The sequence below is a fragment of the Sinocyclocheilus grahami genome, unplaced genomic scaffold (assembly GCF_001515645.1).
Source record: "Sinocyclocheilus grahami isolate Dianchi unplaced genomic scaffold, SAMN03320097.WGS_v1.1 scaffold44.1, whole genome shotgun sequence".
In the NCBI taxonomy this organism is placed as follows: domain Eukaryota; kingdom Metazoa; phylum Chordata; class Actinopteri; order Cypriniformes; family Cyprinidae; genus Sinocyclocheilus; species Sinocyclocheilus grahami.
In genome coordinates, this window is record NW_015505223.1 from 1701332 (window position 1) to 1728885 (window position 27554).

At 38.2% G+C, this 27554-nt stretch overlaps 1 protein-coding gene and 1 pseudogene across 1 annotated transcript; both read right to left on the reverse strand.

Annotated features, from left to right (window-relative positions):
- Positions 1–3385: 3385 nt before the first annotated feature.
- On the reverse strand, positions 3386–8100 carry LOC107582400 (serine/threonine-protein kinase pim-3-like; annotated as a pseudogene).
- Positions 8101–12594: 4494 nt separating this feature from the next.
- On the reverse strand, positions 12595–27350 carry LOC107582399 (protein Wnt-4a-like). Its single transcript, XM_016268231.1, has 5 exons — positions 26857–27350; positions 15371–15606; positions 15161–15292; positions 14119–14261; positions 12595–14036 (listed from the first exon to the last, which is right to left on the reverse strand). Exons 1-5 carry the CDS (start codon positions 26931–26933, stop codon positions 13566–13568), a joined length of 1059 nt encoding a protein of 352 aa, XP_016123717.1. The 5' UTR covers positions 26934–27350; the 3' UTR covers positions 12595–13565.
- Positions 27351–27554: the final 204 nt, after the last annotated feature.

The following is a 27554-nucleotide window of genomic DNA, read 5'->3' on the forward strand; positions in this document are numbered from 1 at the left end:
TAGTAATTTATCAGATGTTTTTGTCCAAAGCAACTTTCAAATGTAAATACATAATTTATGTCAATTGAAATTTGCCTCATCAGCCGCATTATAGCAGGAAGGAAGTATTTACTTGCACTTGAACTAAATAGTACTCTCCCATTTCAGTCTTTTTTTCCCTGCTGGTTTAACTTTGGGCTGGTTTAACACATCTTGTGTTAGCACTTCAATTTCGGCAGTTGCAGAATTCGCACCGCCATTGTTTTAAACGCATATGCCTGTTGGCCTTGATACAGATTTTTTGTTTTTATTGAGCTTGACTAAATGCAGTTTGGGTTTAATGTAGATTTATGACCATTGTTTAAATGTGATTTCCCTTTGTGTGATTTAGTTTATAATACTTTTTAGTGACCTACTCCTGATATGCATTTCAATTATGACCAATGGGAAATTCACAGTATGGTGACCACTGAAATCCTTTCCTTGTAGAGCTGCAGCTCTGTTACTAGGTTTTACCTAAATAAGTAAATAGCATCTTAATAACCTAATCTGTTTTAATTCATATTTTATATTCTTGCATCCCTGGCTGTAAGATCACATTTTGCTCAATCTATTATTTTTAGCACATAGTCTACTCGGTGTATAAATTATGCTGGGGTGGATGAGTTAACACATTCCTTGAGTGTTTTATGTGATGGCTGTCAGCGTACACTTATGTTAAACAGCCACAGAAAACCATTAATTATGAAGTGTGGAATGGCAGGCATTCCTTCGTGTGGTTGGTGGGGGTGTCCACCTGTGGGACTTCAATCATTGTCAGTGTGCAGGTTGGACCTACTGACAGCTTTGCAGAACGCCGATGCAGAGGATGACTCTTCTGAAAACATCACCAGCTGTGCTACCGTCATCGGGTGAGTCTCACAAGAAACTGCCTTGGTCATATTTCACTCCAGAAACCAAAAGGTGGAATTACGTGTTATTATTATATTGTGTTCAAAAAGAATAGTCTATTTTAAGTCATTTAGGATTTTTGGCATTGTGACTAATATCACAATCAAGCATGTTTTCCAGTTGTCATTGCCATAATGTTAATATAATAAATTCACTATAAAAAAAAGCCTAAACTGTAGTAATATGTAATATCGCATTATTTGTTGTACTGCCTATGGGACAAAAACAAACGGGTTTTTAAAGCATCAAAACGATATTTAATACAGCTTTAAGTTTTTTTTTTTCTTCCATACATTCGAATGTGCAAAAAATGACCATCATACATTTCTATCTTGATCTATAGAAAACACCCACTAAAATGTTATTCAGTGTAACGATAGTTCATATACCAAAAAAATATCGTCAGGCATATTTAGAACAAGAATCAAAATGCATTCATTTTTAATCATTTAAAACAAAATTTAGTATGATCACTTATTGAGCACAGGTCAGAAATAATTATGTTGTTTAATTTTTACATAAAAAAATAAATAATTGTTTAATTTTTACATAAATATATTTGTTACATTTAATGACGATGGAACATTATTTCACCCATAATTCACCAATCATTTTTGATTTCTAAAATAATATAGAATAATATTGTGTGCTTAAATGAAAATGTCATCATGCATTAATATCTTTTTCTCCCAACTTTTGTACCTGAAGCACCTTGAGTTATGTATTGTGGTGGAAATCCAGTTTTTATAGGTCTATTCTTTCACAATTTCTTTACTTGGTCCCTTGGATTTAGTGGCCTTGTCTTAAAAGAAGGTAAGCTTGCTGTTTTTTCCTCTCTTAAGACGTCTCTGTGTTTCCAGAGGGTGAGTATTTGTACTCAATGTTTGTACACGTGTATCCTCAAAGGTGTGATTCGAGGTCATTGTGATCCTATGCAGGTCTTCCCCATCATTCATGCTCTGTACTCGAAATTTCCAGGTGGATGATTTTGAAATGTTAAACTTTTATCCGAGAATAGGGGTGATTTGTCATCTGGGCAAGACTTAAACCGATTGTCCAAGCTGTCCACTGCTCTTGGATCTCTCCTGTTCTAAATGGGAGAGCTGTAAAGCTGATTCCCATCCAAAGCAAACACTAGGTTTGATGTTTCATTGCCTTGCCATGCTCTTCTTGGAGAGTGTTGTGATGTCTCCCGCAGGATGGCATTTCTCTTCATCATGCCTGAAGGGCCAATTAGAGCCAAAGGCTAAACCTGGAAGGCTGCAAGAATTGCAGAAGCCTCCAAAGACCCATAAATATTAGCGGTAGAGGTGACAAACGCAACTCTGTGTCTTTCAGTGATGGCGTTGGCAAGCGTAAGTATGCACAGCGAGTGATGAAGCCGCAGATAAGCCAGAAGAGGGCTGGGCTGAAGCCTCAGATGTGCCAGTCAGTTTGGGATGTGTTGAAAAGTTAGGCCGTGGACTGCGACTGCTATGAACGTTGAATTATTACAGAGTCTTAAATCAAAAACCCACATCCCCTGCTCCCCGCCACCCTTTGGCCATCCGTAACGTGGCAACAAGCAGAGCTTAAACTCAGTTTTTCATACATACCACGACTGCACTGTAAGAACACGCAGGCTGTCTTTATGTTGGATCGGCTTTGGGAACATGTTAGTCTCTCACACTTTCTTTTTCCCTTGTCTTTTATGGGACCTGAAATACAACTAATGCTACTACTTCTTTGGTTCCTTTTGGTATGGATGGTCAGGTTTAAGCTTGTCGTTCAAACAATACTTTGGCCTAAATCGAAGATTTACATATTTGAATTGCATATACAATATTTGGATTACACAATTTTAACAAACGAATAAACTTAAGGTGATGCATATTTGACAGTGCTTGAAATGAGGAAGATTTCTGCAATTGTAATAAACTGAATGTGTTTCGAATGCACAATAACCAGGTTTATATATTTATCAATCAATCCAGATGTTTTTAGACTTATGAAATCTCTTCATTTGTTTATCATATCACAACATTTGGCAGGTTTTATTGAATGCATTGCTGTTAAAATATACATTTTGTCAGAATGTTTTTCCTGTGACACAATATCCATGTTTAATGAAACTAGACACACACAGAAAACAGGTCATTCGAAGCATACAAAGTTAAATAGAATTCTGCGAATGGGGGCGATACAACTGAAAAAACACTACTACTATAACCGTATGATTCATTTAGTTAAACATTTGTATCCACCTTGTATGTTGGATGTTCTAACATATACTCTAATATGACTCAAGACACCTAAAAAAAAAAACATGGCAAATTTTCTTACAAAGTTTCTTATAATTTCTTATACACTTATCTAAAATCACTTATCTATCTTATACTCTTATCTTACCAAATTTGAGTGAGTGGAGGGATGGAAAGGCCACTCATGTCAGCCCGCCAGATGCAAAGCTGTCGGAAGACAGAAAACAATAGGGTGGCCGTGACAGAAGCTGTTCTTCATGTCTTACTTCATGACCTGAAACCAAAAACAAATCAGCACTATTAGTCTAAATATTATACATTAGCAACATTTTGACTTGGCAAGAAGTTTATGGCTGATGATCAAACCAAACCAGAAACGACAAAAAACATCCAGCTCATCTTACTACCTTAAACCAGTCATGGAGATGCATCTTCTCCAGATTGATTCTCTGCTGTGGATCAGACTGCAGACACGCAGAAATCATCTGGCAGCATTCTATGCAAAAAAGATGAGAGATGTTTGATTATTAGCTTATACTTTACACGTGCTCTCTTTCAAGCTGCAAGCCTTTTTTCGTGATTTTATAATACAAATCGCCCTTCTTTGGATAAGATCACCTTGTGAGAGGCCAGGTCTGGTCCAGCTCTTCTTACTGATCAGATCCAGGTCGTGGTCTATGGTATAATATCCGCACACCATCATGAATAGGAGGATTCCTAGTGACCAGACAGTCCTTGGCTTTGCATGGTATCTGCCGTTCACGGTGACCTCTGGTGGACAGTACGCTTTTGTGCCTGGAGACAAAAGAGATTTTGTCTGAACAGGTTGACTATGTAGGATGCAATTCTGTGAGATAATTAACAAAGCAGTTCATAACGCATACCACTGAAGACTTCGTAGGCAAATTTCTTCATTAGCGCACGCACCGCACCTGAAGTCAGTCAATTTGACTTGCATGGTGTCCTGGTTCACCAGAAGGTTCTCCATTTTGATGTCCCGATGGAAGACATCATGCTTGATGCAAACGTTAGCCGCTTCAATGACCTGCCGTTCCCCTCGTCGACGCTTTCTCCATGGAGCGTCACAAAACTTTTCAAGTCTATGCAAGGCATGGGCCGTTCCATGACCATGATGTAGTGGTCTTTGTTGTTTTCCCAGTCTAGCAGTTTTATGATCTGGGGAACTCTGGGGCCCATATTGGCCATGAGTGTCAGGCCGATCTCCATGGGGACACTTTTAGGATGACCAGGCTAAGGAAAGGAAATACGGCACTTAGATCGAGATGGTTTCCCAAATAATGAATTGGTCCACAAATCAGAACAGTTTGCCTACTGAGAACTCATTTGTATTCTGTGATTTAATATGAGTATAAGATGTTATAAACTGAAAACAGTGACTGAGAAGCAGTAATATAGAGAGCGCAGCCTACTTACGACTCTGATATATGGCATGTTTGGCGGCTTCACTGAAAATTTCACAGCCACCTGATCAACAAAACAAAAAATTAACAATTAGCATGTGCACAGAGGTCATATCAGTCCAGCCATTAATTCTGAAGAGATATGCAAAGTTTAAGTAAAAAAAAAAAGTAACCTTTAGTCCATCCTTGCAGCGAGTCAAAGCCAACTCCTCCTTGACCCAGCTTGACGCCGATTTTATAACGGCTGAGAATGTGGCTTATTAAAAGATCAACAATTGCCATTAATATGCATTAATATTTTAGATATGCACTTTGAACGTCTTTTATAATTCATAATAACATTGTCTAATTTTCATGGATTTATTATTCTTACCCTTGTCTGGGACGTCCTACTCCAGCTGTTCCTCAGCTGCAGGACTGACTTCAGAAGCTGGAGCTATAATATGAATCAAATCAAATAAATCAGAAAAATTTTATATACTCAAATTAGAGTGGTTCTTCACTTTTGGCGTGATCTCTTAAACAATAAAACTTATCCAAACAATGTGAATCAATTTGTTCAATCTCTAGCGTTGACACCTAATAAAGCTATTCTCAGGTCATGCAAATCTTTCATTTCAGATCACTCTTGGTGTGATAATGACAGGAGTGTTTTGGGTCAGTGAGTATTTATTATAAAAATGGAGAAGTAATTTAAGAATCGGCCATTAACCATTGATTGTACCATTGGTAAACGTCCGATATGCTCCGGCCTCAGTCTGGTACTACTACTCGGCCTTAGCCAGGTCGTATTTAGCGGCTCTACGGTGAGGAAAGCAGAGAGCAGGCCACCTCCAGAAGCTCTTTTTCTTTTTCTCTTCTCTCTCTGCCTCCTTTCCTCCACCAACACAACCAGCAACAACTGATGCTTCTCCGCCGTGTTAGTGGTGTATTTGAGAAGAACACATGGTTCTTCTACACAATCTTTCACAATCATGAATCGTGAAAGTAGTCCCATGATAACAATATTTGGCACTCGATAATAATCAGATAGCACTCAATCAATCAATACTCCGAAACTTCAACCTACAAAATGAGCAACTGAGTTCCAAGCCTTTAAAAAGGCGAGACGTTCCAAATGTGACGTCATAATAGCTGGTGCAGAGGCACTGAGATTAGGAAAAAAAATAAACAAATGCATCACGTGGTCCGGTCTATTGTGGTTTATTATTTGTGGTCAGAATTCATGTCTAATGATATTTGATGGGAATTATATATTTTTCTGTATTTTGCACATCGCTGTATGTAAATATAGCCGCAAGGGCAGGACTGCTTAAAGTATTTGACACGTTAAAGTGATAAAGAAACATGCATGAATGAGAAAATACAGGATACAGAGAGGAAACTGCTTGGGGCAGTTCTGTGTAGTATTGTTACATATTATAATTCATACAAATATATGATTAAAGTCCTTTTTGCAGACTAAAATAACATGTAAGCATATAGCACGCTAATCATAAACCTGTGCATCTCCTGATCACATATCAATCATAATAACAATATTAAATGTGTTACTTTCCATTTTTCTTTGTAATTAATTGTGAAATTTACTAACAATTTCTGAGTTAAAATTGTTTCTGGTGTAAATCCTACACCACATTTTTTTTAGTGTATGTTTTAAGTGCAGAGAAGCCAGCAGTGACTCCCCAAATCCTTCAGTTTAGTTTATTGTGACACGCCAGTTCACGCTCATGGTGTTCAGATACATGTGTCGCGTCCATGTGCCATCTCTTTCAGTCTCCACCAAGCAAATAAGAACCCCTCAGGTGTCTTGGGTGTCCCATCTATCCATAAAACCTCAGCTTATCTGTTGACAGCCTGTCCCGTCTGCTGAGAGGCTCATCTCTCAGACCATACTTCCATATCATGGATGCAGAACAACCATGTCCAAACTAGTGATACCAGCATGCAGTGCAGGTGGCTGGGAGATCTCAGTTGGTAAGACGGCATAGCTGAGGTTGATGGATTAAGTGTAAAGCCTGTTTATGGCCATATCCTCTTTTTTATTTTTGGTAAAAATAAAACACCTGTCCCTACACCTGTGTCCGATTACAGGATCTGATATTTGGCCACATGGAAAGCACCTCCATAGTTTTAGTAATTGCATCACCACTGAGATATGTGGATACAAATTTAGATTCCTGACTGCCAGGCAGAGGGGGTTTGCATCAGGCTGGAAGGCCTTATATATCACTGCATGATGGATGAGCCAGTGTAGAGGAATTCTCTGTGGTTCATGCTCAAACAATACTTTGCACTTAGCCGCTGCTCCAGCTTGAACCTTAAATTCATTCACGCTGCTCACAATGACAACCATTAGTGTTTACCTGAAAATGGGGATTGTTGTGTGTAAAAGTGATTTATCAACTTTTCTGTTCCACCAAAATTTCCACCTCCTTCAACTTAAACTTAGGGATATTTCAAACAAAAATGAAAATGTACAGGCCATCCAAGATGCAGATGAGTTTGTTTCTCATAGGAACAGATTTGCAATACATTATTCAAAAGATCCTCTTCAGTGAATGGGTGCCGTCAGAAAATGAGAGTCCAAATTCCATAATCCATAATAACACTTCCTCCAGTGAAAAAGTACATCCCCTTTGTCCTCTTGCATCAAAATCCACCTACATATTTGTTAAAACTGTTTATGAACAGTGCTTGATCTGTGCATTTTTCTCTCCTGATTCAGACGAGATGACTTTTTCACTGGAAAAAAGCTATATTATGAATAGAGGATAGAGAAAGAAAACAGGCAGCTTTTCACTTCACAAGATGTTAACTGGAGTCGTGTGGATTATTGTGATGTTTTCATCAGCTGTTTGGACTCTTAATCTTACAGCACACATGTGTGATGTAATGCCACGTTTCTCCAAATCTGTTCCAATGAAGAAACAAACTCATCTACATCTTGGAATGCCTGAATGATGCCTGAGATATTCTATGTTTGGTTGTTTGCTTCATTTTTTAAGTATAATCAAATTGGCTGAGCAAGTAATTTCAACTTTATAGTAGACTTTAAAAATTTTGTCGAATCTAATATATGTTAAAAAAATGTAATTAATATTGTTTAGATTATTTTGAGATACTGATAATATTTTTTACAGTGAGTTTTGAACGATGTGAGGGTGAGTAAATAATGGCAAATGTAAATTTTTGTGTCAACACTGGTATTTCCACTGTAAACGACTTATTATGATCATATCTTATGATTTCTTATTAGGGAAATTGATACTCTAATTGTTACTCTGTAGTAATGGGTGAGTGCCTGAATCCTGTTTCTGTTTTAGTGAAATACTGAAATGCATGAGGAATATTAATCACTGCTTGATTCTGCACCAGGGCTTGGTATCCGGATAAAGTCTTTGTGAGGGCCCCGGGTCATTGCACAACCTGATGCTTCACAAAAAAGTGAAGGAAGAAGGAGGAGGAGTATGGCAACTGTCATCACAAACAAGAAACAGCTGTCTCATTTGTGTAACTTGTTTTCTTTTAATATGAGAAGTATGTTGGTAGAGATCTTTGAGGTTTGAGGAAGGCCTGGGAGGAGAGAGAAGTGATTTTTTTTTTCTTTTTCATTTCACTCCTGGAATCATACTTCCAGACCTTTGGTGAACTTATGCCTTTCTCTGCAGACACATCCACTCCTCTTGTCCTCTGAGGTGAGTTTAGGAACTACAGAGTGAAATTTTATTGGTACTCTGAATGAAACTTAATCCCCTAAACATCCCCGGCCACCCCACTGGACCCCCAACAAGAAAGATTTTTTTATATATAATAATAATAATAATTAAACATGGACATCTCCGAAACACTACCTTAAAATATTTATAAATGTATTAATGAAATAAACTTGCATAATGTGTAGAATCAGGGTTGCCAAGTCTGTGGTTTTCACACGGAATTGGGCTGCTTTTATTCTGTTGCCACGGGTTGATTTTTTTAGTTCTCGGCTTGAAGCAAACCCCTCACACTATTAGTATTTCCTATTCTAGCATTTGTGAGAGGAGCAACAATTTAAGATAGGGGTCACCTATCTTATGCTGGGTACACACTAAAAGATTTTTAAAATCTTATAAGATCTTCAAAATGTGAGAGACCACAAACATGAGGACAAAAAAATCCTAGATTTAACTGTTTTGCTCCTATAGTGTGTGGTGTGCTGCGATGTTCCCCCCACACATCAGGATTTCTGATCGTACATATTCAACACGTTGAATTCGCGATTGGGGCGCCTCCGACGTTCTTCCGAGCAGATTCAGTCACTCTTAAAGGGGTCATATGATGCAATTTATATTTTTCCTTTCTCTTTGGAGCTCTTGGTGCATAAAGAAGATCTGTAAAGTTGCAAAGACTAAAATCTCAAATCCAAAGAGATATTCTTTATAAAAGTTAAGAGTCAGCCACGCCTACCTAAAACGGCTCGTTCTAACACGCCCCCACATGTCTACGTCACGATGTGGGAAGATTTGCATAAGACCGCCCAAATGTTCACGCGAAGAAAGAAGGCGTAACTTTGATTCTCGCTGTAGTATTGTTGTTGCCGTGTGTTTCGTTGTGAAAGCGAAACTACTTTGTTTGGTCTTCCAAAAGAGGACAATATCCGCTTCGTCATGCCTAGAGCTGATCCGTGCTGGTCGCTGAGGAAATACATCAACTTTGCGCTGTGGATCACCGGATCAGCTTTCAGAGTCCAGCTCGGGGTCGTCACATGCGGTAGCCGCAAGCCCGCCGGCCGCTCCTTCGTCGAATCTGCCGGCCTCTGCTCACTCTAGGCCTCCGGCCTCCGCCCACTCAATCCTGCCATGTGTGACGCTGTGTGTTTCGTTATGAAAGCGAAACTACTTTGTTTGGTCTTCCAAAAGAGAACACGACTAGAAATCAGTGGTTAAGTTGTATTTACAACACTGTTCCAGAACAGTTCAACCCAAATATTCAGATGTGTGCAGCACATTTTATGGAGGACTGTCTCCTGATCCTGGAAGAGTAGACTACAATGCCGGCTGTTCTGACTCACAGACTGTAAGTACGTATTTCATATTTAAAGGAATTGCCACTGCCGATTCAAATGCGAGTTTTGAGCAGTGTAGAGTAGCGCTTGTTTGTCATTTCTCCGATCACAAATGCAGACATGGTTTTATGTTTACACACCACAATGCAATGCAACGCGTAAAAAGACAGTATAAGTCATTATAATCCGTAATTATGTCCCCACTGGATGCAACAAATGCCTCGTTTTTATAATGGGTTTTAATGTTTTTGTCTCGTCGCGCCGGCACACGGCATCACCTAGGACTGTCGGAAGGGGAGAAATCGGCCCAAAATCAGCCCGATTATCTTGTGGTGTGTACCCAGCATTAGGTGTTCTGCAGAGTTTAGCTCCAACCCTAATCAAACACACCTGAACAAGCTAATCAAGGTCTTACTAGGTATACTTGAAACTTCCAGGCAGGTGTGTTGAGGCAAGTTGGAGCTAAACTCTGCCGGACACCGGCCCTCCAGGACCGAGTTTGGTGACCCCTGCTTTAAGAGATACAAAACTCACAAAGTAAGTAAAACTTAGTTCATTGTATGCTGTATTTATATATAAATATATATATATATACACATGTCTCATCAGGTGTCATTAGATAAATCAAAATCAGATAATTAGCTACTCTTTGGCTAACTGGGATTATGCTAGTCCCATAAGGCAGTATCTGGTTTAAATGTAGCTGTTTTTGTAGCTTGCATGTTGATCGATCACTTAGTCCAGCAGTTAATCTTTAAAGTATTGCATTGGTAGTTTTCGGCATTCTCGCTCTAGGGGTTGCATAGACTGGTCGGGTTTTTCCAACTACAAGAGCGTCAAAGCCAAAGGTTTCTATTTACAACCTGCTTTGCAGTGTTGAGCAATGTAGCCAATCACAGACGTATCTGTTGATTTCTTGAACGCAATGGCCAATCAGAGGCGTTCACTCAAGAATCCTCACATTATAAAGTGTAGACACAATGTGCAGTGCTTCACTTTTTACAGTGAATAGTATAGTTTTGATTATAAATTAAAACTTTTTTTTCTTTTACGTTTGTTGTTGCACCATGTGAATATGATAACTGGACAATATTTGAAATTAATATTTGAATTGAATTTGAATGAACTGTGTGTGTGATTTAAATATATATATATATATATATATATATATGAATTATTATTAATGGCCACAAATAGCATACTTTCATGCCTTGGCTAATCAAACAAATGATACTGTTGGTTACTTCAGGGACTATTATTAAAAGTAGCTGAGAGGCTAAAGCCCCTGATCTTTGAGTACCTTTATTGAATTGTAGGTTGATAATTATGTTATGTCCCTGGAAAAGCCTTTCCAAATATTAAATTACTGTGTGGTATTTTCCATCAAAGAGGCGGTGACGGGGCCATTCTGTTGACAGGATTAGATTTCTCATAGTGAAATCTCCCTCAAGCACATTTTAGATCTATTCTCATACACATTGATTTTTCCACATTCATGCCCGCATATTTTTCCCCATATAGCCATAGGAGAAATTTCTTACAGCCACAGACAGGTTATCCTTTCCTAGGTGTGTTTAAAAGTCACATTGAAAACATCCATGTTAGTGTCATCACATCACATATTTCAAAACTAGGCAGCATGAAATGGCAGCGAACAAAAACTGTTGTGTTTTAGGCCCCAATATCTCTACTTCCACAAACACAGGATGTGCTGGATATTATGAGGATTTCGCCATGATTTCTCCAGCCTACGTCCACGGATATGCCCCCTGCTTTAATTTCCCGGTGCTCAATAAAAGGCAAACTCTCCTCTCTTCAAACCACCTCTTCCTGTTCCTCAAAGCAGCTTATTAGTAACAGACATTGGTATGACCAAAGAACTGCAAAGAATATGGAAGCAGACTTTAAAATGTATGTATAAAATGAGATGGTGGATTGTTTTGGACTACATGTGCACGCTCTCACGCTTTTCCAACAACTGAAAGGCAAAGCCAAAGGTGGTTTGATGACATATGAAACATAAATTAGAGCTTGGTTGAAAAGAAACTGGAGGGTGTAATCTACCCGTCTACAGTTACGGCAGCAAAGTTAAGGCCCTTGATGGGGTAGACAGTAGTATCCTACAGCAAGGGTGGAGTGGAGTGGAGTAGTCTGGTGTGTTTGCTTGCAATAGAAACATTATAAAGATTTTTGTATTTAAACTCATCCAATAGTGTGAGTTTGGGTCGGGTTTTTTATGCATCACACACACACGTCAGCTATCCTTGTGGGGACTCTCCATAGGCGTAATGGTTTTTCTACTGTATAGACCGTATATTCTATTGCCCTGCCTAAACCAACCCTACCCCTAAACCTACCCCTTACAGGAAACTTTCTGCATTTTTAGATTTTCAAAAAACTTCATTCTGTATGATTTATAAGCTTTTGTACCCGTGGGGACCACAATTTAGGTCCCCACCGTGACACGAGTCCCCATGAGTCTGTGTGTAGTCAGGTTTAAGTCCCCACCAGGATATATAAACCAGTACACACATACACACACACACACACACACACATATATATAACACCCAGACTGACATTCAATGCAAGTAACCCAGAATTTCCTCTTCTATCCCCCCCCCCCAATTTATGTTTTTAGTAATCAACATTATGCCACAACCCAGGATATTTCTTTAACGTCAACAGCAGCAAGACTGCAAAACCAAAACTTTACAAAACGAAGACGCTTATCCTTGTGCGAAACCCATTAAACAAGTCCGAATACATTCACAGAGACCATTAAATCATACCCTGCCAAAAGACCAGATTTGGCCACCAAGTTGGTTAATGTTGTTCAGTGTGGTCTTTTTGATGAAGCTGGTTAACTATGGACCGCCTGCTTCCATAAAGCACCATTTGGAAAGAGCAATTCACCCAAAAAGCATGTCAGTCTTTGACACAGCATATATTTCAATTTAACATACATTCATATGAAATATAGTCCTCTTCAGTGTATAAGTCTTTACAAACCTATGTTTCTTTTAAAAGCATACTGGATAGCAAGTTTTACTATAGAAAAGCTTGGAGTTATGGTATCGTACATAAATAATTCAGTCACTCGGTCTGACTAATGGAGGAGGGAATGCTGGGGGATTTGTTTATTTGCGGTATGTGCGTCTGGAGAGGAAAAGTGCTAGAGTCATCGTGCACAGAATCCATGGTCCAAGCACCCCAAGCGGGTAAACAATTTATTTTTGTCAGTTTCGCGCCAGATGCATGGCTACAGCTCAGCACCAATCATCTGTCTGCATCAATAGCTAGTTAACTAACGACTTTGATTTCCAAAGCGCTCCTTTTGAACAGCTTGCTAACACTTATATTTCCACTCCATCTTGTTCGGAGTCGGTTCGCATCTCTAGTAAAGCAAGCCTCGCTTTAATACTCGCTGTACGTTATCGGTGAGTGATTCTTGAATTCAAGCAGCATCACAGGAACGAATGGCCACGAGTATGGAAAACTCTGGGAAAGTACATGTACACCTGGACTGCATCTCAGCATGTAGTGTTCAATGTCTCCATCTTTCAAGATGAAACCCTAAAGCAGCATTAACGATGAAAAGGCGTTGACCTTTCTCCATATTCATATGCCCCTGATCCCAATGGCACTCCTCTGGTGCACGTCACATTAAAAATTCACTCTATTCGATTGCAATAAGTTAAAATATATATATATATATATATATAAAAATTAAAGAGAGCAACCACAATTTAAAAACAGGACAAGGAGAGAGAAAAATACTCTCAATTGGGACCTCGGGTATATTCGCCCCTATATTTTAAAGTCTCATGTATGACATGTTCCTCTACCGTCGCATGAAATGCTTGGGAATTTGTCTGGTTTCCCTGTGCATGTAGGGAAGTGGTGAGGGGAAGTTCTGCGTTCTGGATCACCGACATGTGTGCATCTCGACCATCTTGCGGCACTGTTTGCACTTGACGTAGCAGCACCAGTGGAACTTGCAGCTGCAGCGGTCGACCACCTCCACGTCCTCCGTGTGGAATCCGCGACCGCAGCACATGAGCTCGCAGCCGTCGATGGCCTTCGAGGTCTTGTTGCAAAAGCGGCCCGCGGTGCCCAGTATGCCTGGAGATCTGGGGTCGTGTTCGCAGAAGTCTGGGCTCGGGTCCAGGTACACCAGATCATCATCTGTGTGCGGCTTGAACTGCGTGTTTCGGGGAACCAGGACCTTGGTGGTGCCCACTTTGCGCTGCTCCACTTCTGTAGCGCCGTCGAATTTCTCCTTGATTATGTTGCCCACTTTGCGGAACGGCGGCATTGCTTTCCAGCAGGTTTTAACCTCGCAGGAGCCCGAAACGCCGTGGCACTTACATTCCACTCGCATGTTGTTCAGAATTGCCTTGGATTGTAAAAGAAAGGTCATTTGTTAACAAATGATGATTGTTTAAACCTTTCAGCATGATGTTTGTTAAGCACCTTACCTTCCTCCCTGCCTCATTGTTATGAAGGTTCATTAGCGCTCTGTTGGAGGACTGTCCTTTACTTCGTTCTCTGATGTCCACAAAGGACTGGGAAAAAGCAACCCCGTATGCAATGTTATCAGAGCATCCTGACCATTGGAAACCTGTTGAGATAAAGACACTCAAGCATGGAGAAACGCAACAAGTCCATCTGGAAACAAAATTGTTTACAAGGTACAAGTTTGGCAATTTTTCCAAGTTAGTGACATCAGATCACTGAATGTCATTTATAGTTTAGTTTGAGACACTTATTAGTAAGTGAACTAGATATCCATGAGAAGAACTGTGTATGTGGCTGCTTTTATTTCGTTTTAGTTAATCATATGAAATCGTCTGCAATTATTTTACTTTAGTCTACAGCAGAGGTTTTCAAACTTTTTGATTATACTGAAGCAAATCATTAAAATGTTACATGGAAATTGTTTATTTTGCTATTATGGATTTTTTCTATCCATTGTTAGTGTGATGTTAGATGTTAGAATCTTAAACTAGTAAGTAACGAGGACTTTAAATTGAATAAAAAAACAGTAATAATAAAAAAAAAAGATCACATTGTCATTATCTCTGCCCAGTTCTTAAAAAGCAGAATGAAACCATAATAATACCATATACTCAGCAAATATAAATTATATTTATATAATATATTTTCCTCTTTTTTTCTTTTTTTTTCTTTCTCAGAACAGTTTGAAAACCCCTGCTGTTCTGTATTTTAGTCTCAACACATTCTTGTTTTGTGTGACCATTATTGAACTACATTTTTAGAATGATTTTCGATTATTGTAGTATAATCCGTTTCATATCCTGTTCATAATCCGCACTAATGAACAACAGGAATTGTGACCGATCACTTTACGTGTCATGTCACTTTCTGTCTAATTTGCCATTTCTTGGCCAGGATAAGCACTATTCACTGTCAATCATAATCATTTAATCAAAATGATTCATTGTGGTTTCATAGCGATTAATCATCATAATAATTATTATTCAAACAAAGCACACATACCCTCTGGACTGACACCGTGCACATTGCGGTCGCAGCCACACTTGTCCAGCTCCCCGCTGCTGCAGGCTCTGGTCACTGCAAAGGCTACGCTAGCAGCAGATAAAGCGTACACAAATGCAGCTTCCCGTGTACCTGTGACACAAATAGTAAGTATCTGCAGGGTTTTAAGCAGGGCTGGCTTCATGTCCAATTAAATATGAGGCTACTTACCTTGTGTGACCACTTTGCCAAACAGAGGAACACTCTCTAGCATCGAGCAGTTCCAGCGTCGATTGCGGAACTGAAACTGGCACTCGTCGATGGCGAGCTGAGCGCCCCTGCGGACCGCGTCCATCACCTCCACATTGCGCTTGCAGATCTGAACCTGCCTCTGGATGAGTCCTCTGAGCTTCTCACAGGTCTCTTCATCCGAGATGCTCCCCACTGATGACAGCTTTGCCAGGTATCTGAGGACAAAGCAATAGAGACGTAATCAATAAATGTTCAGAGACTGTCAATAATACAGGCATTTGTAAAGAAAAAAACCTTTGTATCTAGATGCTGGATGTTTTGCAGATGGAAGAAAAACGCAAATATGATGTTGAATATCAGCATGTAGAATATTATGATTTTTTTTGTTGTTTATTTATTTTACATGCTTATCATTTCAGGTAATATTTCATTACTTTTCACTCTATTACTTTTGGTTTAGTTTCAGTTTAGTTTTAGTTTTCAGTATATTTACATCACAATACTTTATAATACAATTTTTTGGGTATTATGAACTAACAATGAACATCATATTTACAGCATTGTCAGTTTCTACAAAGATACATTTATAAAATTTTAAGTTAAATTAAGAAACAAAAGTTATTAATTAACAATAATATAATAATAAATATATAATTAATAATATATTTATTTTATTATATATATTCTAAATATAGTACTGTTATATATAATATCCTATTATTTATTATACATTATATATTTAATTTATTCTAATATGTATTCTGAAAAAAAAAGTGTATTATTAGTTCATGATAACTACTGCAAGTAATTTTAACAAATTTAACCTTAATATAAAGAGTTATTATTTTTGGCTAAAGTTAAATTAAAATTTAATTATGGTAATTTTATTGTGTTTTGAATTTTAGTGGTGTAAATTTTTTTCCAAATTATGCTTTTTATTTTTTTTTTGTGAAATGGTTTAATTTAGTTGTTGTTGTTAGTGTCTGTTAACAATAACACTGACCCATGCATTGTTCCGCTAATGTAATGATCCACATAGGTTTTTCATTGCCTCCATAGCACAAACAGTACAATAAAACAGCGCAAACATAAACAGCGTGGTCCTCCTGTGACGTTCATGGAAGGCTGTGTTGGGCAGATGAGGTAAGGGTTATGTTGAGAGACGGATAGAGACTATCTTCACCCATCACCTCCAGGGCCAGGGGGTCGGGGCAACACCAGCGCTTTAAAGGGTCTGCTGAGTTCCATCTCTTTATGGCACCTTATAAAAATAGTCCTATACTACATCACATTGCACAGGTTTTCATCTGTATACACCAAGCTTGGTCTCATTATCATCAAGAACTGGTGGAGATCAAAGTCTTGAGTGTTTAAAGTCTGCGACGATGCATTTAGAGAGTTGCGTGCGCTCACGGATGGGTTTGTTTTGCATTATTTGTTTCTTTTATTTGGTTTCGCCCATTGTGGATGGAAGTCTTATAAATGGCAATGAAGGTGCTGTGGTGTAAATACTCAATTTAGGTGCAAGAGCTTGAGGTTTATTGATTTGGATTGTAGCCTCAAGGCTAAACCTCAAAATCACCACTGATCGGATCTGACTCACAAAATGCTCATCATGTAATTGCATGTATTTACACTCTTGAAAGTCGTTTTTAAAAGGGTTTTTTGCAGCGATGCAACCATTTTTGGCTCCCCACAGAACCTTTCATGGAATGCTTCTCAAAAGAACCGTTTTTTCCTACTGTGAGGAACATTTTATAAATCTAAAGAAGGTTCTTCTTTGAACCATTGATGCCAACACTGTAAAAACAAACAGTAAAATTAACTAAATTAGTTCATTTCACTCAAATATTAATAAAAGCTGGTTGTACTTTGAAAAAAGTTAGATGAACTCAATAATTTGATTATATTAATCTGAAATTAAAATGAAAGAGTAGCAGCAGATTTCTAGGTACCGGCATGCCAAACAGTCAAACTGTAGGAGAATACATTTTGAAATGAAGTATTATTTTTGTGTTTTTGCAAAGGATCATTAGCGTGAGAGATATGCAAGCGTTTAATGTTCTGTTAAATTGAGATTTTTAGGGGTTTCTGTTAGTGATGACCTGCAAAAGAGCTATTTTTACCTGATTTAACCCTTAAAATTTAGTTTTGTTGACTGATTAACCAGTCGTGGGGGGAAGTCGTGGCCTAATGGTTAGAGAGTCGGACTCATAACCCAAAGGTTGTGGGTTCGAGTCGCGTACCGGCAGGGATTGTAGGTGGTGAATGTACAGCGCTCTCTCCCACCTTCAATACCACGACTGAGGTGCCCTTGAGCAAGGCACCGAACCCCCAACTGCTCCCCGGGCGCCGCAGCATAAATGGCTGCCCACTGCTCCGGGTGTGTGTTCACGGTTTGTGTGTTCACTGCTGTGTGTGTGCGCACTTTGGATGGATAAATGCAGAGCACTAATTCTGAGTATGGGTCACCATACTTGGCCACGTCACTTCACACTTTTTATACTTTGACTTGGATGTTACCATTTTTTCAGTGTAATTCGCAGCTAACCACAAATGATTTGAGCTAATCTAATATTAATGCAATCACATGTATGACTGAGTCAGTATTTCAGTTCATGCTTATTAAATTGCAATTAACATACAAAATAAAAATAAAAAAGTAGCTTTATTTTTAAGAGTGTAGTGTCTTGAGGTCGGTTTGGTTTCAAGGGCTCATCTTAACAAGTTAAAAACAGCACGTCTGCATCCCTGCAGCTGGCAGCGGCGCATCCCACCCCTCTCTGCTGTTGACAAGAGCTGATTTTGAAGGCCACGGTTGGGGCAGATAAGAAACAAACACCTCCTTGTCCATGGGACCATCATCTCTGCTCTCTTGAGCTTTGATAACATGTTCCTGTCCGGCCAAAAGATGAAGCATGACATCAGCGGCCAGATGCACATGCATTCTGCTCGGAGGGTGTTCGAGTTTCTTTTTTATAGCATCTGTTGACGATTGCATGTTCTTGCATGCGTGTTTACAGCTTTTGTTTGTTTCACTAGTAAATTAGCTCTGGGATCCTGACCTGATAATGAATCTGGCAGCCAAATGGCAGCGGAGGCCCGTCCGTTCTGGCGGGATTAGCGCTGGAATATAATATATTAGTGCCAGATGCCATATCAAGCTCTGGATTTTGACAAGCAAACACCTGAAGAACAGCCCGCTGCATATTTGTCTGGGAAAAAGATTGTCTGAGACCTTGAGAGAATCTTGTTTTCATTGCTTCCCAGTTCTAGCTCTCTAGCCTTCTCTTCTACGTACTCTCTAATCGCGGCGCTGAGTTTGGGAAAACAAAGGGAGCCGACTGTGGGATTTTGTAGAAGAATGGGAGATGCCTTCCTCTGCGCTTTCTGGGAGGTTTTTGCATGAGCATTCCACCTGGAGCACGGTGCCTTCTTCCTTTTGTGTCATGTTTGTGTTGAATTACATCGCCCTGGCCTTCGAGCGCTGTTGGCTCCAGATGGCTTAGCCAAGCGCGACTTATCATGCAACCATGCTGTACGAGAGAGGAAAAAGCATCACACGTACACACGCCTGACTGTATATATCCGCTTGCCTCTTACTACTGTCAACTTATAAACATACGTAAAGTTATATAACACACTACCATTCAAGTCTCTTCTGCTCACCAAGGCTGCATTTATTTAATCAAACATAAAATGAAAGCAGTAATATTGTAAAATATTATTATAGTTTAAATAGCTATTTTCTATTTGATTATATTTTAAAATGTAATTTATTCCTGTGCTGCAAAGCTGAATTTTCAACATCATTACTCCAGTCTTCAGTGTCACATGATCCTTCAGAAATCATTCTAATATGTGAATTTGCTGCTCAAGAAACATTTCTTAAGAACAGCATTTATTTGAAATATAAATATTTTGTGATATTATTAATGTCTTTACTTTCACTTTTGGATGCAACAGTACAGATAGCCCACGGTTCAATACATAGCTCAGTTTTTTTAACCACAGTTTTCGGTTTGGTTCAGTTCTGATGGCTTGGCACATGGAGTTTTTTTATTTTATTTTTTTTATTTAAAATGTTATATAAAACAACCCCACTACACTTTAATTAAAACTCCAGTACACTTCTGTACACTATAGAAAAACATGGATTACTTATAAAATTATTTTGAGAGAAGGATTATTTTTATGGATTGGCTATTATTGAGTGCTATAAACACATGTAATATCGGTTTCGTTCATACTGGTAGCTGAAGGCACCCTCATGCAGAAACTTCACATATGCATCACAGAAGTAATAGAACTGATGACGCTCTAGGAAATCCCTAATATGGACAAAGGCATCCGGCTAGAAACGTTTTGAATGATGAAAAATGAAGACAATAAACACTCGATTGCGACAAGTTTATCGGTGTTTTTCAAGCCATCTCGGGTATTTTCATAACAATTATGTATATTTATAATATATATTATAAATATACATAATCTTTTGGAAGGCCAAACAAAGTAGTTTCGCTTTCACAATGAAGCACACAGCGCCTTCACGACATGACGGTGGCGGCGTGTTAGAATGAGTCGTTTTAGGTAGGCGTGGCTGACTTAACTTTTATAAAGAATATCTCTTTGGGTTTGAGACTTTAGTCTTTGCAACTTTACAGACCTTCTTTATGCACCAAGAGCTTGTAACACTCCAAAGAGAAAGGACAAATTTAAATCGCATCATATGACCCCTTTAAAAGCTGTTTGTCTGAAATAAATTCAGTGTTAAGGGCGTTTAAGGGAACTGATGCATTTAGTGCTTCATATTTCACCCACATATTCCCATTTTTATTATAATTATTATTAAAAGCTACTTTCATTTAAAGATGTTTAATGTCCCCAGCATTACCAAGGAGTTTATTTTGAGCAGAAGCACTATTGCTGTTACTTTAATTCATGACTGTTGGGATTGCTCATACTTTTCTTAAAACTCTGTGGGAAACTCATCCTGCACCGTTTGTGAGACTGACATAAATTATATATTAAGCTGTTCAGAATTTTCCAATTCTAATCAATCAGATTTGATTTTCACAGGAGAGATGATGAATTGCATTAAATATGCAACCACCCAGAGGACCGTAGTTATGACATTAACAACATGCCAGCAGTCTCTGAACACCTCCGCAACCAGTAAGGCACTGAGCTGGTGAGTTTTGCTTGCTCACGCACCTCTTACCAAGGGTGCAGAATTTAGTAGGGACATGTCCCTACCAATATCCAGCGACAACTAAATTGTCCCTAGCAATAATTTTAATCAAACGAGTAAATATATATGCCACCACTGTTTTAATTTCGGCCGCATCTGTAATGGGTCACATCTTTAATATCACCTGAGAAGTTAAAGAAATACACTAGAAAACTGCTTGCATTAAAGTATGTACATTTAACACATGGGCATAGTAAGAACATATAAGGGAGCCAAAAAAGACATGCGCACAGTTCAGCTTTAACTTTATGATTTTAAACGCAAACTGTTAGCTGAAGTATCAAAAAAAAAAAAAACTGAAATAAGAGTGTGTGGTTTCTGTCAGTCAGATGCGCGTGAAGGTTGTTCGTTACTATAGCAACAGTAGGTCCCCCGGTGAGTTTTCTGTCAGAATCATCATTGGTCCAATTCATTTTTAATATTAAAATAAAATGATATACAGCCTAATTAAAACACCCAGTGCTCTGATGCTGCTATAATATTTATGTTAAATATTACTTTGACAATGAATGTATTGAAAATGAACAAATTATTCATTGAAATTATTAATTAAATAAGGTTCAAAGATTAGAGTTTGAGTTTTTTAAATATTTTTCAGCTTATGCTCACAATGGCTGCATTTATTTGATTAACTACACAGTAAAATCAGTAATATTGTCAAACATTATTATTATTTTAAATAATTGTTTTCTATTATAATATATTTAACATGTAATTTATTCCTGTAATGGCAAAGCTGAATTTTCAGCATCATTACTCCAGTCTTCAGTGTCACATGATCCTTCACAAATCATTCTAATATGCTGATTTGCTGCTTAAAAAGCATTTCTTATTAATACCAATGTTGAAAAAAAAACAGTTGTGCTGCTTCATATTTTTGTGGAAATCATGACATGACAATTTTTCAGGATTTTTTGATGACTAGACAGTTTTTTTATAGCATTATAAATGAATTTAGATCAATTTATCAATCAATCCTTGCTGAATACATTTTTGAACGGTAGTCTAAAGATGATGAAAGTCGCACTTTAATTCTCCTCACAACATTGAAAATACAGTCAAGAAGATGTCCTACACAAAGGAGCCAAAATGTGAATCAAACAGTCATCACAGTATGTGACCTGTTTTCAAAAACAGATGTGTCATTCTTGCACAACAGTCTTTCTCTGATAAACCGCTCTTGTTTCCTCAAAAACTCAGTGACTCATTGGTATTTCCAAGTCTTGCAGACTGTTCACAGCTCATGAACCAAAAAGTCATTCACTCTTTTGCTTTAAGTTATGAGCCTTCACCTAGAGCTACAGGACAGTGTCTTATCTGCAAGTCTAGTGGATGTCTTTAACTCTAGAGGGCAGTGTTATCTCATTTTACTGACAATATACTAAAAGATTAGCACTACAATTAACTGAATTCAACCAATCATATTAATTCTATTCCATGTCCAAGAAAAAAAAAAACATGCTTATGCCATTTTGATTTCTGGGATGATAATATTTATTTATGCTTGTTTCTATCTCTTCTAGCAGACTAAATATGTACCAGATGTACATTATGAAGATAAGGTGCAAACTTTCAGAGAGGTACAAAAAGGTGAGTTGAACATCTAAATTTAAACTTAATCTAATATATACAGATTATTTCAGTTTATATGAGTATCTGCTTCTACAAATTAGGACCTTTTGGATCATATATGCCTTCAAACCAAATGAAAAAGGATTTGTTATGTAAATATAATTTGTATCAATTCAAGAAGTAAATGGGTGTATACTAATTATAGATATATTTCAGAGACGTTCCTGCACCTGAGGTCTAAAAAACATCTTAAACATCTTGTGGGACCAGAACGCCGGTCTGTGAAACTGAAGACGGATTGACAAGAAGCTGGAGGAAATGTACTCGGGTACAGAGCAGAAAATTAAGTAAGAGGGATTGACTCTTGTTCTGTTTAGGCGTTGACAGGCCCATATGGGGATTTTGCCATTTATTTTTAAGAGGAAAGAACTTAAATGTTGTTGACTGATGATGAGATGGACCATTTACGAAAGCAGAGGCGCTATATATATATATATATATATATACACGCACGCACACAATTAAATGTTTTGGTAATAAAACTGTGCATAAGGCCTCTCAGAAGGGCCAATGTGGCTCTCAATCTCAATTTGCATTTGTGAAAAACATTATTTCTGCAAGGACATTCATTCTGACAATAAGAGATTGCTCAAATTCATCTATTCAGTCTTTCTTTTACTATGTTTGTCCCGTCACCTGTACATCTTTAAACATTTTATGAGGCTAATTGTGGGGGGGAATGATAGAAGATGCCTGTTTTGATCAAATTAAGCTTTTAATAGGCTGCTGTATGAGTGGAGGTATGTGCCAACAGGTTTTACAGCTTCATTACCCTGTTGTCACTGGTGTTATTTGTGTTATCAGCACTCGGCGCCAGGATTTATTTCGCATTAGAGGTTTCTCATGTTGCTCATCAGCTGTGAACTATTTATTGACCGGCCTGTGCAAACGTCTCAACCACTGTTCTTTCCATCCCGTGCAATGGGAAACATTGTATCACTTCCCAAGCGAAGACAACTGCATGGTTTTGTACTATATTCACTGAGTTGTGCGTTAGTGAACATTCTGCAACCTCAACATCTCAAATAAACATCTGTATTTGACACCGTGCAACTCTTTCTTTACTTCTGAAATTGTTGCATCATGAAACTAGAAAAGGCAAATTCATCAAGATCAATTTTAAAGTTTAAGAAAGATTGAATTGTGAAGGTTGCATAGGCCTTATGTAGGTCGGATACTTAAAGGAATAGTTAAGAATAGGGATAGTTAATTAAAATGTGCTGAAAATGTACTCGCCCTCAGGCTATCCACGATGTAGATGAGTTTGTTTCTTCATCGGAACAGATTTGGAGATGTAATCCAGCATTACATCACTCGCTCACCAATGGATCCTCTGCAGTGAGTGAATGGGTGCCGTCAGAATGAGAGTCCAAACAGCTGATAAAAACATCACAGTAATCCACAAGTAATCCACACGGTTGTACTCCATCAGTTAACGTCTTGTGAAATTAAAAGTTACATGTTTGTAAGAAACAAATCCATCAAGGCATTTTAACTTTAACCTGTCCCTTCCATAATTCATAATAACCCCTCTCACATTAAGCTCCACCCACATATTTGTTTTGGACTGTTTTTGCTTGTAAACGGTGCTTGATATGTGCATATTTCTCTCCTGATTCAGACGAGACAACTTTATCACTGGAAAAGCATTATTATGCATAAAGGACTCATATTTTAGCCGAAAGCCGGCTCTAAGTTAATTAAAAATACCTTAATTTTGGATTTGTTTTTCTTCAAAAACATGCAGCTATTTACTTCATAAGACGTTAACTGATGGACTGCAGTCGTGTGGATTACTTGTGGATTATTTTATCAGCTGTTTGGACTCTCATTCTGACGGCACCCATTCACTGCAGAGGATCCATTGGTGAGCAAGTGATGGAATCCTACATTTCTCCAAATCTGTTCCCATGAACAAACAAGCTCTACATCTTGGATGTCCTGACTGAGGGTAGGCAGCTTTTCTTTTTTGGGTGAACTATTCCTTTAAAGATTGGATGGGTCGATAAGAGTCAGGATTTCTCAATAGAAGTCTACAAATTATTTTAGAAGGATATTTGTTCATCTGCAACATAGCACACTAAGTTGGAACAGACTGAACTTTTGGTGGATGTAATTTGAAATGTTGGTCTCAGCTTAAGGATTTTGATGTTTGATCAATAGCAGTATGTTGACTTTGCCAAACCAAGATAAAAGTTGTTGCTTGTCAAAATGCATTAGAATAAGGATTGAGAGCAACTATTTGCATTGTTTATTTAGAAAAGAGTTTAGTTTACCATCTGTTATTTATAGTGTCTAATTAATGATTCATTCCTGGCATTTTAATACAAAACAACTGCAAATAGTCATTCATAAAATATTATAAAGCAATGCAAGCTTATATTTGCATGAACAAGCACAAGCTGTTGAAGGAGGTTTGAAGATGTGCAGGTGCAGTACGACCGCTCTCGTGACCTGCACCTGCACCTCAACCCTCCATACAGGTGCTGATGGATGTGCTCAAGAATAATCCATTCACACATCTCTCAAATGAAAAGCTCTCGGCTGTACTTCAAAACATTGAATTATGACTGTTGAGTAAAGAGTATCTGAGTAACCAGGAGAAAGTTATTACTCGACGCACACTCTTAAAAACAAACATTCGTATTAGAGCTACTGGCTAACAGCCTGATACTTTTTGTCTATATTCTGGTGTTTTAAAGAGCCCAGAAGCCAAAACACTGATCTGAAGAACCTATATTGAAACATTGAGAACGTTTTGATCTCTGAAGAGGCTTGTGCTGATCCTAACCTACTAGAGAAAAGCCATCGAAGAACTTTTATTTTTAAGATTTGTTGCACAATAATTCACAGGCAATACTTATATGCAACAAATAGGAGACAAAACAGAAAAGGTTTGCGTACTCAGTCATATTTTTCATCTGATTTTATTTTATATGAGTGAGACAAAACATAAAGTGTGTGTGTGTGTGTGTGTGTGTGCATGTTTATGTGGTTTATGGGGACACAAATTTGTATAATAACATGGGTATGACATAGGGAATACAACGAGAACATTTTCAGTGTCCCCGTAAATCAAAAGGCTTATAAATAATTCAGAATGAGTTTTTTTGAAAATCTAAAAATGCACAAAGTTTCCTGTGAGGGGTAGGTTTAGGGGTAGGGTTGGTGTAGGGCGATAGAATATACGGTCTGTACAGTATAAAAACCATTACACCTATGGAGAGTCCCCATAAACCATAAAAACAAACCTGTGTGTGTGTGTTTAATCTTACCTTACATCCAAATCTCATTTTAAGATCAGCCATGACGAAATCACTGTTTATTTCATTTCAACTAAAGACTGCTATGTTGCTTAGAAGATGATTTACCTCAGGAATATGTCTGATCTGAAGATTATCTTTATCAAAAAGCATGCAAAAAAATGTACTGAAATGTTTTCAATGACACTGAATAACATTTTTCTACTTTTAAGAATTACAATTACAATTCTTTAACATTATTGCAGGTTTTACACTGAGTCTATTTCCCTGTTGTTCAAATTAACCGTATAAACTTAAACCATACAGTTCTTATCAAAACTTCAAGTCACATTTTTATGACATTTAAGCTTAATTAACTGTCTATACTTAACCTATAAATACTAAATACTATTTAAAGTGTTTCTGGATCACATATATTCACATTTTCTGTTTGCTAAAGAAAATTTGTCTAATGTCTATTTGGCTACCTGCTAATACCTGTCCTGAGATGGGGTTGGAATAGTGCACAAGCTCCTGTCAGAATGATCATATTTTGTAGACAGGTAGGAGGTTTTCCTTAAGTGTGAAGCATGTCTGTGCATGCCCCAAACCTGTCACCACGCCTTTAAGTTAAAAACACTCTTCCATCGAAACCTCAACTACATCTGGATAGATTAAATGATGTGCTATTTCTGCCCTGAGGATACAGATAAATGATTCTAAACACCTGGAAATGCACACATCTTGATATGGCCTTAACCAAGCATGTTATTCTGCTTCTTAACTATACAAGTATCGAAATCAGATCATTCACTTATGAATTCTTTGCCGTAATCACAAATTGCCATAAGTGATTCATTTATACAGCTCTCTTCAGCACTTTAGTTATCATAAAGAGTGCTGTTACTGCTGTCATATTCATGCGTTGCTCTCCAGGCTGCGCGCAACCAGCGCCAATTAAGCGCGGCTGTGCCAAATGCACATGAACGGAAAATCTCCAAATAACCGGTTTCATTTCCTTATATTTTGTGCTGTCCATACAGTGCATGCTTTGAGATTTTTATTTTCTATTAAAGGCTACATTAAACGACGTAGACAAAGATTACAACTGTTTTGTTCTGCGCTTTAAAAACTAAGCTTTAATGTATGTAATCTAAGTAGGTAGGTTCTATTCTTATTCACAAGTTCGCTTAGTTTCCCAATTTCAGATTTGTGATTCACAGGCTGCATTTGACATGCTAAACATTTGCTTTTGGGAGTCTTGACTGACTTTTAGTCATAACAGACCTAGACCCAGACGTCAAAACATCACATGAATGAAGAAAGTGATATTCACTTACAGCCAGTTGCTCGCATTGGCGGAGAAGAGTGCAAGAAAGAGCATAAGCAGCGACCTTATCAAATACTCCGATGACATCTTGAGAGGATAATTCAGGTAAAGGTCGCTGGTGTAAAATCCTCAGGAGAAGTTTATCAGGGCACCGCGCTGAAAAGTTGCATCGAAAAGCGATTAATCCATCATTGCGCATCCATCTGGATGAGAAGCAGGTCTGTGCGGATCAACAGTAACTTGCCTCCTCGTATAAACAAGCCCAAGTGCTCAATATAGTTTATGTAGTGGCAGCAATATCACAGAGCGGTATCCTCTGGTGCGACTTCTTCCGAGCGCATGCAGCGGTTTCCACGGTCAACTTTTACGCAGCATCAGATAAAGATGAACCACGCGCGGTGCCGCCAGTAAATTGAGTCTAAATGACAGTCCCGGTCCTGTGCGTGCAGTTAATTCATCTAAACGTGAAGTTCAGCGCCGTTTGATGACCCCTGTAGATGCCACTCTGAACTGAGTCTGAGAGGGAATGCTGAATTTACTGACTCCTGGAGGGTTTGGTAGGGGCGGCGCGTCGTTTGGGGGAGGTTTTGATGTGTGAGAAAGCAGATAAAGGCGGGTTTAGTGCATGCATATATGTTTTCTCTTGCTCTTGGCTGCCAAGTATTTTTTATAGAGTTCTCCAGAGGGACCCAATGCGGCAACTATTCC

Coding starts and splice junctions, on each gene's coding strand:
- LOC107582399 (XM_016268231.1), bottom strand. CDS start 26,933: ATGTCATCGGAGTATTTGATAAGGTCGCTGCTTATGCTCTTTCTTGCA. Junction 15,607..26,856: donor GCCAATGCGAGCAACTGGCT/GTAAGTGAATAT, acceptor CTTTGTCCTCAG/ATACCTGGCAAAGCTGTCAT. Junction 14,262..15,160: donor GCACGGTGTCAGTCCAGAGG/GTATGTGTGCTT, acceptor TTATCTCAACAG/GTTTCCAATGGTCAGGATGC.